Here is a 13631-nt window from a genome sequence, read left to right as displayed (position 1 = left end):
TGAACGTGTCACCACGTGATACGCTGCGTTTTTTTGCGGAAGACCCAAAATTATTTCATTTCTGTATCTCTTCCAAATCGAGACTAGGGTTTGCGACGAAAGAGAGAAAACGGCGACAGCTTCCTTTCCTTCATCCTCGCCGTAGAAACACCAAAATCTTCCGTCTAAACCACCCAAATCGAGAGCTATTGCATGGTGAAATCGATCTTTGCTAAGGTTTTCCGAGGAACCGATCTTTGCTAACTTCTCATCTTATATCGATTGATATCTCCGGCGATTTGATGGTTTAGTCGAAATCTTCTAGCCGACCCATTGTCTAGTCGTCTCCTTTGTCTGGCATAGATCATCTCCGGCGATATAGAGGTAGTCCCGTCGTTTCCCCTTTCAATCATTGTTTGTCGGATGTTTCATCGATTTAGGGCAAAATTGAATTAGGTTTGGGTTTCGTAACATGGTATAGGGTTTAGATTATCTGTCAATTAACGGTTTTAATTAATCGAAACTTTAACAATTTTAAACCAAACAAATCCTCGAATCCTCCGCTAATGCTCCGTTAATACTATTAGTAGTGAGTGATGATCCGAATTTGATTTGTGTCTCCACTGAGCCATCTTGCAAAGAAGATATCCTCCTTTACTATTTATATAGATTGTCGTTGTAGCTTGGAATTGCATTTTTTTTTGGTTTATTACTAACTTGTTTGAAACTTGAACAGAATCATCAAGACATTTTTTATATAGTATTAGCGTAGTTTGTTACTTTTAAGTTTGATAATGGCAGAATAGAAACGGGAATTGATCTAGCTAATAGTGCTATTGCAATCTTGTTTCCTTTCTAAAGCTATACTTGGTTGGTATATGCGCTTTAAAGGGAATGACCACAAGCCTGCTTTAGTTTTTGTACTACACTTAGTTGTTCCTGCAGATTGCTATAAACTGATTCTGCAGTTTGTGTCTCTTAACTATGATTTTCAGAAGATTACCTTGAAATGTATTTGTTTGCTTTATTAGACTCCTCTAGGCCTGAAGATCAAAAATGTTCTCATTACATGTACTCTTGTATCTTTGGTGAATAGGTCTATCTAGACTCACAACAAATGAAAAGCTTCAGGATGCATTTGCTTCTTTTGGGGAGCTTGTGGATGGTAATGCTACTCTCTCCTTTTATCCATCGTAGAGAGCCTTAAATTCACAGGTTTTGATTATGTTTGGTTGTTGCAGTGAGAGTGATCACAGACAGAGAAACAGGGAGATCAAAGGGTTTCGGATTTGTATGAAATAAAAGAAGATTGTAACAATGGAAGAGAGAACCTTCAAAAAGAGAGGGTTATATGGTATTGTATTTTGAATTTATGTATGAAATAAAATCAGATTCTTGAAGCTTTATGTATGAAATATATTTTTTGTTTCATAAAAATTTCACTATATCTTTATTCTAAGAACATCAAAATTAGTTCCCCCATTTTTTTTACCTATGATCTTAACAACTGATCTTACATTATTTTCACTATATATTTAATCTAAGAACACAAAAAAAAGTTCTCCCATTAAGGATGCCCTAAGCAAGAGTCATTTTAAAACACTTTCACCAAACATGTTCAAAAATTAAAATAAAAACAAACAACAAACATAACTATTTCTCATACGCAAAATTACAAAATTAATAATATAAAACTTACAAAATAGGTGTTTTTTCAAGCCATCATATTTAGCATATGATTTTATTGCATAACTTTTTATCTAAATAAACTTTTAAAAACAATCATATAAATTATATTTTATTCTAAAATTATAATATAAATAAAAGAAATTTTAACCCGTGCTTTAGCACGGGTCCTAATCTAGTATATGATTAAAAGCATATTACAATATTTTCTGGATAATAGGTTTTTACTAAAAACCCAACAAATTTGGTGGTTTTTAAAAGATATATAACTGTTATCGTAGGACAGAATAAGTGACCACCCTTACTTGGTAGTAATACACTAATATTAGTCTGGACCCGCGGGCATGCTGTCACTAATAATAGAATCTGTGGTAAATTAATTTATAACAAATTGTTTTTTTTCATTAAATATCACAATATTCAAATTTAGTATATTATTTACACAGCATGAGGCAATATCTGATAAGATCTTTAAAAATGACAGTTTGGTTCAATATCCCTAGATGAATATACCCTATTTTTAAGCCATTACCTAAAATCTGGGTTGAACCCAAAAAGCATGTTGTCTGAGCCACACGATTCAGCGCATCTTTCTTTTTGAAAAAAGAAAACACACACACAAACAACATCACTTGAAATAGTCATTTACGTTCAATTGACCAAGTCAGATATTTTAGTTTTACATATTAAATTTCACAAAAAAAGAAAGAAGTAATTTACGTTTTCAATCTTTAAAATAAATTATTATTACGGTTAGTTGTAATAAAAATTTTTTTTGCTGAGATTTGCGATAGGAAAATATCGTGATTTGATAATGTAGGGATTTAGTTGCTTTTGCGTAGTCTCTTATATTGTTATTGGATTTAGGGATTTAGTTGCATTTGCATAGTTTTGCATATTAATTATTTTTCTCGCAACACCTCACGGCTCACTCGTACGCGAATTCCAGATTTCACAGTTACCTTACACAAGTATATGCTAATCATAACTGAAATTTGTAATATATTGATTAATTTGTACTAATGTTGTTAATTAACCAGGGTTCCCATTCGACATTATATGTGAAGTTATGAACTATATAGACGACAAACTTTATATTACAACTTTCTTGTTCGACATTGATATATTATAAAAATCGCTAATTTCATTACCGCAGTTTAGCTTAGCTTTAATATGTTTGTCCTTGGTGTCAGTGGTGCATATATTTTTAGACTCATTTCTAATCTACTTACCTTGTTGAATAATATAGAGCGTTAATCATGAAATCCTTAGAAACCAAATAGATAACTATAATTGGTGAACAAGTTTTTTTTTTTTTTTTTGAATTACCATTTTTGTGTTCAAATTGCCGTATTCTGAAATTCCAAAAGTTTCACAAACATTTTTTTTGGTATTTAGAATTTCTTTTCAAAACAGAACAAAAGGTAATATTTATTTATTTATTATAAAATGCTTCATATTCCATATATAATTTTGCATGTAGGTCGTCAATACAACATATATAGCCAAATTTATTTTCGGAAAAAATAAAATATTTTGCTGTCATTTCTTAAGATCCAATTTGTTACCTGCTAGATGATGATAACTAGCTAAATAGTTGACCCAAAAAAAAAAAACTAGCTAAATAAATCTTGAATTTTGAAAAGAAAAAAAAAACTCATGAAAAAGAATCAGATAAAATAAGTCGGTACTTGTTACTAATTACTGTTACTTGTTTGAATTACCTCGTAAGTCGTATCTATGTAAAACTCGAATTTTGTGAAATAATGAAGGAGGCTATACATATTAGAGCTCAAACGAGTTACATACAGCTCAAAAGATGACGACATGATTTTTTTTTTTTGTGTGCAAAAGACGACGACATGATATGTACCGTTTGCAATATTATTACATCACAAAATTCCAACCCGTTCATTTGTCGTGTAAGCAATTAAGTTTTCTATCATTTTCAGCATTTATGTTTTTTTTTAAATGATCATAAGATTTTAAATCTAACAATCCAAATATATATATATAACCCCTTTGGTTGAAAACTAATAAAATTTGAAAAGTTCACACCAAAAAAAAAAAAAAAAAAATTGAAAAGTATGAGCTGCTCTCCACATAAAACATGCGAATAATTTCTTACAAATAAAACATGCAAATAATTTATTTCTTATCCATCGTCAAACTCAAATTAAATTTTGGTGTAGCTCTCGCAAAAAAAAATTAAGGACCAACCCATTATATTTATTCCTAAAACATTAAATAATTTAACTTTATTACAATATATAACTTGTTTAATCCATGAAAGTATCAATAAAATAAAGCATGCTCAAACTCAGAAACTCCAGAATAAATTACTATATAGTATGAGATTTGAGTTGGCCTATTGAATCTATAACTATTGATCCACACAGTACATGATCTCCCAAAATGCATGTTACAACAAATCCGAAGCTCAATGAAAGGCATCGGTAATCCACACAGTACATGATCTCCCAAAATGAAGTTTTAACGGCGAACCTTACCAACTACTCCGCACTATGGAATAGGGTACAAGTAAACCGGTTTGTGAACTATTATAGCATTATAAGTTACATACGAACTACGAAGATATAAATTTCATTATTGATGAAGATAAAATAGGAGACAACATGTAACCACTAAAAAATACGAACATTATAATTTACCGACTTTCAATGTTCAAGATAAAAAAAAAGGAGACAATCCAAATATTTTTAAACATATAAAATCAATTAGAGATTATATTATAATAAACTAATTAATGATCACTAAGTATATCATCAACCATCGATCATAAACAAATACTTTCATCAATTAGAAAATTTGATACTATATTTTAATGAGAGCCAGCTTCACCAAAATAGTAATCTTTTAGTATGTTTTTACTATACATTAGTTTGACGTATTAAATAAGACGTTAACGTTCATCATTGACAAAAACAACAGTACGTATATATACCTTGATCAAATATATTAAATATCCTAGCAGTTTTCTTGTTATTACATACTAGTAATTAATAAAAACAGCTCAAGATTAATGATTCAACAAAAATAATAATTAAATTATTTATTTTTCTCTTTCTTTCTCATAATGCGAATATAATTATAAACCCTATTTTGGGAGTATATTAATATTTGTTATCCGGTATTTCAGGCTTTTTTAATGGATAATAGTAATAATATTACTAGAAAAGAGTTAAATATTATCTTGATGATGGGGTTCAAGTTCAAGGCACGCAACTTTATGTTAAGCTGACGTGGCAACTTCGGATAGCGAAAAAATTGAAATAAAAAGTCCAAAATCGATTCATTCTCACACACAAAGCAAAAATATGACTAACAGCGAGTTCTCTTCATCATCTTCGTCACCAAGCGATCGTAGGATCGGTGCTCTGCTCCGTCATCTCACTGCCGCTACGAATTCCGATAACCTGAGCTCCGTTTATGCCTCGCCGACATCGGGAGTCTCCGGCGGTTCTGTTTTCGCTCATCTTGTTCAAGCTCCCGAGGATCCTATTCTTGGGGTACCTTCTTCTTCTTCTTCTTCTTCGATTGTTTTTTTTTGTTTGTATATAAATTCCAAAATATGTGTGTCCTACGCATTGGATCGGTTATTGATTAGTGTGAAATTCACGATCTCGCGATATAATTCGAAAAATGATAGATGGAAATGAGAGGGGATGATTTTGATGTTTTATGTTTCTGATTTTGGTTCGCAATCGCATGATTAGTAGAATGGATTTGAATCTATTTCGTCACGAAAGTTTCAGCTCTAAGATTGAGTTATGATGATTTTGTCTTTTTTTTTTTTGGGGTAATATCAGTGATTCTGATGATGTTTTTGTTTTTTAAACATGATTTGATAGGTGACAGTTGCGTATAACAAAGACCCAAGCCCAGTTAAGCTGAATTTGGGAGTTGGTGCTTACCGTACTGAGGTAATGATCCTCTTAATCTATCCATCTTTCATGGTTTAGTGTGGTTCATTAATGGTGTTTTGGTTTGCAGGAGGGAAAACCTTTGGTTCTTAATGTTGTGAGGAAAGCTGAGCAGCAGCTTATTAATGACAGGTTGAGCTCCCAGCTCTCTCTTCTTTTGGGTTCTAACTACCCTTTATGTGCTTGATGTTGTGAGGAAATCTGAGTCTTGTTTTGTGTTGTTAATCTGTAGAACAAGAATCAAGGAGTATCTTCCCATTGTTGGGTTGGTTGAGTTTAACAAGTTAAGCGCTAAGCTCATATTAGGTGCTGACAGGTAATTCTTCTTCTGTTTATTCTTTTGTTTTCATCAGTTTTTTTTTGTCTTTCAGAACAATTCTTTATGATTTTGGTGTTGTTTTCATGTATGTCACTTAGTCCTGCTATTCGGGAGAATCGGGTTTCAACCGTTGAGTGTTTGTCTGGTACTGGTTCCCTCAGAGTTGGTGGGGAGTTTTTGGCCAAGCATTATCATCAGGTACATGCATGCTTTTAGTCTTAAGTTCTTGTTTGTTTGAATTTCTTCTTCCTATAGACTTTTTCATCTAAACTTGGGGTCTGCTCTCTTTGCATTCCAGAAAACAATTTATATTACTCAGCCAACATGGGGAAATCATCCCAAAATTTTCACGCTGGCCGGTTTGACTGTGAAAACTTACCGCTACTATGATCCATCCACACGTGGGTTGAACTTTCAAGGTGAGACTACGGTGAACTAGTACTGATTTATATGCTTATTATTGTTGATAAGCTTATGGAATTTTCTAAATTGGCTATGGCAACTATTTTTCTTTTGTTCACAGGTTTAATGGAAGACCTTGGTGCTGCCACACCTGGTTCTATAGTGCTTCTCCATGCCTGTGCCCATAACCCAACTGGTGTTGATCCAACCATTCAACAGTGGGAGCAAATCAGGCAGTTGATGCGATCAAAGGGATTGATGCCATTCTTTGATAGTGCTTATCAGGTACACTGATTGATGATACTTGTGTGTAAGATCAGCTGATGGTTAAACCACCTTGCTCTCAAAGAATTGGTAATACTTGTCTTCCATATGGTTTAATCTCATTTCGCATTGTAGGGCTTCGCGAGTGGAAGCCTGGATACAGATGCAAAACCGATTAGGATGTTTGTTGCTGATGGCGGAGAATGCCTCGTTGCTCAAAGTTATGCGAAGAACATGGGATTATATGGGGAAAGAGTTGGAGCTCTCAGCATTGTAAGATTCATATAAACCTGCTGCATTGGAAGAAATCGTTTTTTAGAAACTCGTAGGAAATTCTTTATCGAATTCTGACATGAAGTTGTTGTAGGTATGCAAATCATCAGATGTTGCAGGGAAAGTTGAAAGCCAACTGAAACTAGTGATAAGGCCAATGTACTCAAGTCCTCCGATTCATGGTGCATCAATCGTGGCTGTAATCCTCCGAGATAGGAATTTGTTCAACGAATGGACTCTGGAACTGAAGGCCATGGCTGATCGTATCATCAGCATGAGAAAACAGCTTTTTGAGGCATTACGTGCTAGAGGTAAGTAAGGTCTTATTGTTTTGTATAGATCATCAGGACCATAAATGGACATAACTAAATGAAACAAAACTCAAAAATCATGTGACAGGTACGCCTGGAGACTGGAGTCACATAATAAAGCAGATAGGTATGTTTACATTCACAGGGTTAAACCCAGCTCAAGTCTCTTACATGACTAAAGAGTACCACATCTACATGACATCCGACGGGTAAGCCTCTCTTCGTCATCTGTTATCTGTTAAGTTTCTTGAATTTGTCTTAAATTGTTGTGATTGTATAAATGAATAATAGGAGGATAAGCATGGCTGGTCTGAGCTCGAAGACTGTACCACACCTTGCAGACGCTATCCACGCTGTTGCGACCAAAGCCGTCTGAGAAACCGAACACGAACACCGATTACGACCAATTCGATTAAATCGCCATAATAAAGTATATGTTTTTTTTTTCTCTTCTCTTATAGTATTTCCGGCAGTAACAATATAAATGTCGTGACGATTATTATTATTTCATCCCAGTATTAATAAAGTACGCAAGAGAGCTCTTGTGTTTCTGCTACTGTTACCTACCCCTGAATCCATCTTTTTAGATTTGTATGTTACTGCAGTTTGGTATATCATGTACTCCCATATGTGCACCTGCAGTATAGGTTATTTTCCCAAAGTATATGGACGTGTATGTACATACTCATTGCAGGGGCAATAAGAAATATGTATATTTATATATTGATCACAGAATCTACATAAATTCACTCGAGTTGATCCATTATAAAAAACATAGAAAAGAAATAGATCCAGACAGGGACAATTCATAGAAGATGCACATACATATTTATACATGTTCATGTATGTGCATTTGCATATTATGTATGAGCTTTTGGCATTTTTTTACCTACATCCCTTCAAGAGGTAAGATGAGACTTCTTCTGTTGCTTTGACGGGAGACTCGCAATCGTTGAAGTCCAGCACTCGACGTTCCGCCTATAGATTGAGAAATGTTCAAAACCACAAATCAATGGAGGAAAAAGACACTGTATTTTCTAGAATCACAAAATCATTATCCCGAAATCGTCTACTTAGAGAATGAATAATTGGTATTTGGTGAAGTAAGTATATACCAGTAGAGGATCATTATTCTCTTTGTTCAATTCCTTCTTCTGCTCCGCATCATCATTAGTTGGTGAAAGTGAAACTTCCATTGCATCATCTGCAAATGCTGCAAATGCACTTGCATGTTCATTTCTCTGTGTCATTACTCCTATGCCCTCGTAGCTTCTCTCCCCAGGACTGAAAATGTACCCCATATCCTGAAAAGATAAGCACAAAATTCATAGGTCCATATATATTAGGCCTAAAAGAATTTAACATTATGCACCAGGAAGTAAGAGGTTGAACATATAATAGAAGGATCTGAAGGCATATGAAATACCTCGATAGTTATTTCTGTGTCAAACCTTGGGCTGGGCAAGAGAGAGTTTACGTAAAATGGAGATTTCCAGGCTGAGGGAGATTCAAGACCTCTCCTGAATGGAGTTCCACAGAATCTGTAAATGGACCAAAAAAAAGGGAGAAACAAAATCGTTATAGCAATAACTGAAAGCAAATAGAGGAAAAGGTATATTTTTGGAAGGTTGGGATAGATGTATGTACATGCTAAAATTCTCATTCCTTGTCTCGTTGTCAACAAGATGACCCTCTGTGTTTCTCGCTCGAGAAGGCGAATTGATGACCAAACAAAGACTTGAAGAGGAATGCTGTTCTTTGTTAGACGTAGCCATGAAAGTTTTCTGAAATTGACTTCTTGGTGTTAAAACTTGTGCTTTCTGTGCTTTGGTTACTGATTGGCCTGGAGAAGACAGAACTGGCTTGCAGTTATTGAGCTCAGAAAGAACACCAGAGAAACTTTCAGCCTGCACAACAGTTAATCCATCAAGAAGGTAAAACCATTAAAAAAAATGATGAATCCTGTGATGTATGAAGAAACGGTGATCCATCATGAAATGTAATGTATGTCAGTTAGATCATATATAAATCGCAGAATAAAGAGTAAAACCCATAAAAACAGTTAAACAGTTTTTTTACCAAAATATATTGATAGTTCGATCACTAGAATGTACACACAGGTCAGTTAAATGAACTAGGGAAGTAAAACTTATTTCAAGAAAAGGTTCCCCAGTTTAGTTATACTGTTGTTACCACAAAATGAAAGCTATCATCTTCACATAGAAATTGCGTACTGAAATGACATGGTTGGGGAAAATATGCAAATGCTTAAAAGAAAGAAGAGACTTACATTTTCGACATCAGCTTCAGAACCATCTTTTTCCCTGACATTTGCCTCCATGCAAGTTTGCTCTGCTTTCTCAAGCGATTTTCTGATATGCATAGTTTCTTCTGGCATTTTGTGACTAAAGAGTAAAGAAGGGTTGCTCCTCCAGTTCTCTTCACCTTCTCCACCATTGACTCTATCTCCAAGAATGACATCAGTGTTATTTCCAAAGATAGACTCTCGATTTTCACTCTCATCAAACATCACATCTAGCCGTGAAAAATCTTTTGCCAGACTGGCTGCTATATCAGTTTCAAGTTTCTTATCACTTCTTTTCTCAGATAGCGGTGTCAGCAAATCACGGGTCCGTTTCCTCAGGATTGACTTTGCACCAACCAAGGTCTTTTTCGCAGTGGGAGATTCCCAAAGTCGAAGGGGACTTATGCACGTCATGGTAGACATCAGTAGCTTGCGTATGCCAAGAGGACTGTAATCGTGTAGAGGATCGTTTTTAGATTGTAGAAGATCACAGCTGAAAACAGGTACGTCCAAGCTTGGAAAAGCGAGACTTGATGAAGCTCCCACGTCCTCATGATGTTGCTCGCTTGTCGCGTTTGGATCATCCTTGGGAAGAGAGTGTGGCCTATCTTCTGCCAGAGAAGCAAAATCACTCACTGCAACCAACTTCTTGGAATCATTCACATGATATGAATCTTCTTCGCTGGAGTTACTGGTTCCTCCATCAACACAAGTGGAGCTTGATGGATCATCGATGCATATGAACCTACCATTCCCATTTGTTGTGCACTTTGGTTCTGCCTCAAAAGGATGACATATCAATCCAGAAGACTTCTTTGCATACTTGTCGGGTGTTATGATTAAGGGAGCTGGCCGAAGAGTTTCTTTGCCTGAGGCGGCTGTTGCATTCAACCTTGAAGAAGAGCTCTGCATAGGAGATTTCGTAGCTTCTGATATCTGGCTGTCTGAACCTGATGCACACAAAATAGGATCTCGGGAGTCTGACTGGTTAACCTCGTTTGGTTCTTGGGTCAAGGATCTACAAGTAGAAACACTGTGCTCTTCACTCTCTTGATCAGGGAAAAGTACCCTGCAACATTCCGTTTCAGGTGTCAAAACGTTTGCTGAGTTGGTGTAAGTAGCCACATCAATATTTAATGTGGAGTTTGTAGGTTCCAGAGTTGATTCCTTGCTCTCCTTCGTGTATGGCATCGGTAGCTCTGACATATTATTCTGTCTCATCTCCAGTGAAATGTCCGAAAGTTCCTGAAAATCAAATTGGTAGTCCTGGCTTGGAGAAGTCGAGACATTATGATCAGGAAACTGTGGACAGTCCTCCATGTCACAAGAGACTTCTGAGATGGAGACGGATATATCTTCCAATTCTGGATAGAAATACTGATCTGAATGATATACAGCTTGCTCAGTCTCTTGAGAGTTTCCATAAGGGTAGAAATGATGGTCCATGTTTATAGCTCCATTTGAAAAATCCCCTGCAGATAGTGAGCAGCCAACCATGCTTGAATTTGGACGGCTGTCTATTTCGCCATTTCCATCTATATTACTCTGCATAAAAGCTGATTGTAATGTGGAACTTCTCTCATAAGGAGCTAGAGGCATGGCTTGGTACTGATCCAAAAGGCCAGACGACATGTAGGAATCAAGTTTCTTCTTAACTGAACTGTGCCAGTGATTTTTAATTCCATTATCCGACCTGTTGATAACATAGGGAAAAAAAAAACTATATTGCTAGAACAAATAGAAGAATACCTTCAGATTGAATAAAGATGACAAAAAATATTAGTACCTTCCAGGCAAGAACTTGGTTAACTCTGCCCATTTATTACCATATATTTGATGAGCACGAATCAGAACCAGCTCTTCTTCTTGAGTCCAAGCTTCCTTGTTAATGGCAGGATTGAGGTGATTGTGCCACCTATATCAATTATTACAAGCTTTGTGAATGCTAATATACACTTGACTATTGTTCCTAGAGAAACAACTGTCAATAAGCATACCTCTCTCTACATTGCTTTCCAATGCGGCCAGGTAAATATCGAGCAATAGTGGACCACTTCTTCGGCCCATATTTTTCGATTAACTGAACTATCATTTCATCTTCCTACACACATGTCAAAATGAGAACGATAAGCAGTCATAATAGATGTCAGGAAAACTATAAAGCAAACAGGATCAAGCATGCGAGATACGCATAGATAGAATTAGTAAGGAAATAAAGTGTCACCTCCTTCGTCCATGGCCCTTTAACAAGTTCAGGGTTAAGAACCTTCTGCCACCTGTGTAGGCACTGGACATCAGTTCGATCCTTGAAATATTCAGCTGGAAAGTTAAGAAAAGCAAATCAGAAACATTCCATCAGACAAGAAAGATTACAGTTCACTTCAGTAAAGCCAACACAAGCAAGGAGAAGAAGTATAGACAGTTAGTTACTTTACCTATCTTCTTCCAGTTCTTCCCTTTGAAACTATGGACAGCTTTTCTCAACACCTCATCCTGAAAACATGTTTGGTTAAAAAAAGTTAGCAAATATGTTGATCAAAGAGTGTAAAATGCATATCTCAATGCAGCATGATGAATGACATCATGCAAATGAAAAAAACACACAGTGATGACCAGACTAATTGGCACCAAACATAAAAAAAGTTCACACCTCCTCTGCTGTCCATTGACCTCGAGTTGAACGTCTAGCAGGGCCACTAGTCCTCCTGTAAATAAAAACAACACAAACCAAGTTTATTGCGGCAAGTCAGTAAGTCACCGATTAATTAGTTAGTAAGATATGAGACGAAAGAAGAAAAAGAAGCAAACCCGTGACGCGATTTGGGGATCCCATCCTGAGGAGTTGAGATGGTTGAAGTAGACTCACTTTCCATAACTTGTCAAAGAATAAGCAAAAATAGTAACCCCAATTCCCATACGTTGCCTTTCTTCTATGCAATGTTCACTCCAATACATTATCTAAGCAAAAAGCTATTCTTCTCTCCTTTGCATCATCATCTCACAATCTCTCTCTCTCTCTGAGATTTAAAAAACAAAAAAGCAAAAGGAATCAGCACGGTCGCTTATTATAATCTATCAGGACAAAAACATACTCGAAGCTGGAGTTTGCTTCCTCACACCTCGAGCTTGGTATTAGATCCAAAATGACTATACTGTGATGTTTATTTTGTTAATCACTTTAAAAGAGAGAAATTTGTTTTTGGATCAATCAGACAATAAATTCAAAACCACATCATACCCAAATCAACCCCCAAGATTGAAAAAGATCAATAAGACAGACTTGAAGATCTCTAACCAGGTAAAAAAAAACTCACCGATGCGAGGTTCGGAAATGGAAGTAATCAGAAATCGAAGAAATCCCCAAATTAAAACTTAAAAAAAGTCGAAAACAAGGAAATCTCCGATCTGAGACAAATCTGAGTCGAGAGTGAGTGATTGAAAAGTTTTACAGATGAAGAAGATTAAAAGAGAAGACTAGGATGAAATCTAAAACGGTCGGCAGAGCTTAATTGTTTTTTCAAAACAAGAATGGCGGAAATTCGAATTTCGTCAACAAACCCTATTTACAGACAAACAAAGTCAAATAATAAACGTTTCGTTTTCTTTTTTTTTTCTCTAATGAGCGGCTCTCAATCTTAAATCCCAGACGTCTATTTTGAATATTTCCGGCCACGTGTCACCCTATCGTGTGTTTAACGGACATATCATTATTTTGTTTCTTCTCCTTTTTTTTCCCCTTCTTTTTCCTTTATTTTCAAATTTTTACCCAGAGATTTATTTAATACTCCTTGATCTCTCCATTGTTGGATTCAAATCACCCTTTTAGGGGCCACCGGAATTATTTCAAATCATGGGACCTTTTAGGTGCGATTGATATATATCATATATCATCAACTGGGTCGCTCAAAGGTTACTACTTACTTACTACTCACTGGCCAGCTAACTTGAGGGGTAAATAAACTGATCCGGAAGATCGCTAAGATCGGTTTAGATTCAACAGCTATTACTATGATCAGTAGACTGATCCAACCCCGACCAACCCAAGACGCTCTGATTTTCTGATAGAATCAGGATTCAAGAGCTATGTCCGACCAGTAAATTGATTCTAGGGGTAATAAAATGACTTTCGACAAGCACAACAATGCAAA

The 13631-nt window shown here is 35.7% G+C and overlaps 2 protein-coding genes across 3 annotated transcripts; one reads left to right on the top strand and one right to left on the bottom strand.

The window, feature by feature from the left end:
- Positions 1–4876: 4876 nt before the first annotated feature.
- On the top strand, positions 4877–7734 carry LOC104769382 (aspartate aminotransferase 3, chloroplastic). Its single transcript, XM_010493583.3, has 11 exons — positions 4877–5195; positions 5538–5609; positions 5680–5741; positions 5842–5925; positions 6027–6126; positions 6227–6347; positions 6452–6615; positions 6730–6867; positions 6962–7178; positions 7267–7387; positions 7470–7734. Exons 1-11 carry the CDS (start codon positions 5004–5006, stop codon positions 7552–7554), a joined length of 1356 nt encoding a protein of 451 aa, XP_010491885.1. The 5' UTR covers positions 4877–5003; the 3' UTR covers positions 7555–7734.
- Positions 7735–7866: 132 nt separating this feature from the next.
- On the bottom strand, positions 7867–13220 carry LOC104769383 (transcription factor MYB3R-4). 2 transcript variants are annotated; one of them, XM_010493584.3, is made up of 12 exons: positions 12798–13220; positions 12292–12498; positions 12134–12188; positions 11919–11976; positions 11708–11802; positions 11481–11584; positions 11270–11398; positions 9469–11176; positions 8826–9085; positions 8605–8719; positions 8294–8482; positions 7867–8156 (listed from the first exon to the last, which is right to left on the bottom strand). In XM_010493584.3, the coding sequence occupies exons 2-12, from the start codon at positions 12354–12356 to the stop codon at positions 8064–8066; spliced, it is 2871 nt and encodes a 956-aa protein (XP_010491886.1). In that variant the 5' UTR covers positions 12357–12498; positions 12798–13220; the 3' UTR covers positions 7867–8063. The 2 variants fall into 2 exon arrangements, with proteins under 2 accessions (XP_010491886.1, XP_087362106.1); XM_087505980.1 differs by having other exon boundaries at positions 12603–13165.
- Between the last annotated feature and the right edge of the window lie 411 nt (positions 13221–13631).

Source organism: Camelina sativa, chromosome 20, assembly GCF_030686135.1.
Source record: "Camelina sativa cultivar CO46 ecotype springtype chromosome 20, ASM3068613v1".
Taxonomy (NCBI): Eukaryota; Viridiplantae; Streptophyta; class Magnoliopsida; order Brassicales; family Brassicaceae; genus Camelina; species Camelina sativa.
This window is presented reverse-complemented; position numbering and strand designations above follow the sequence as displayed.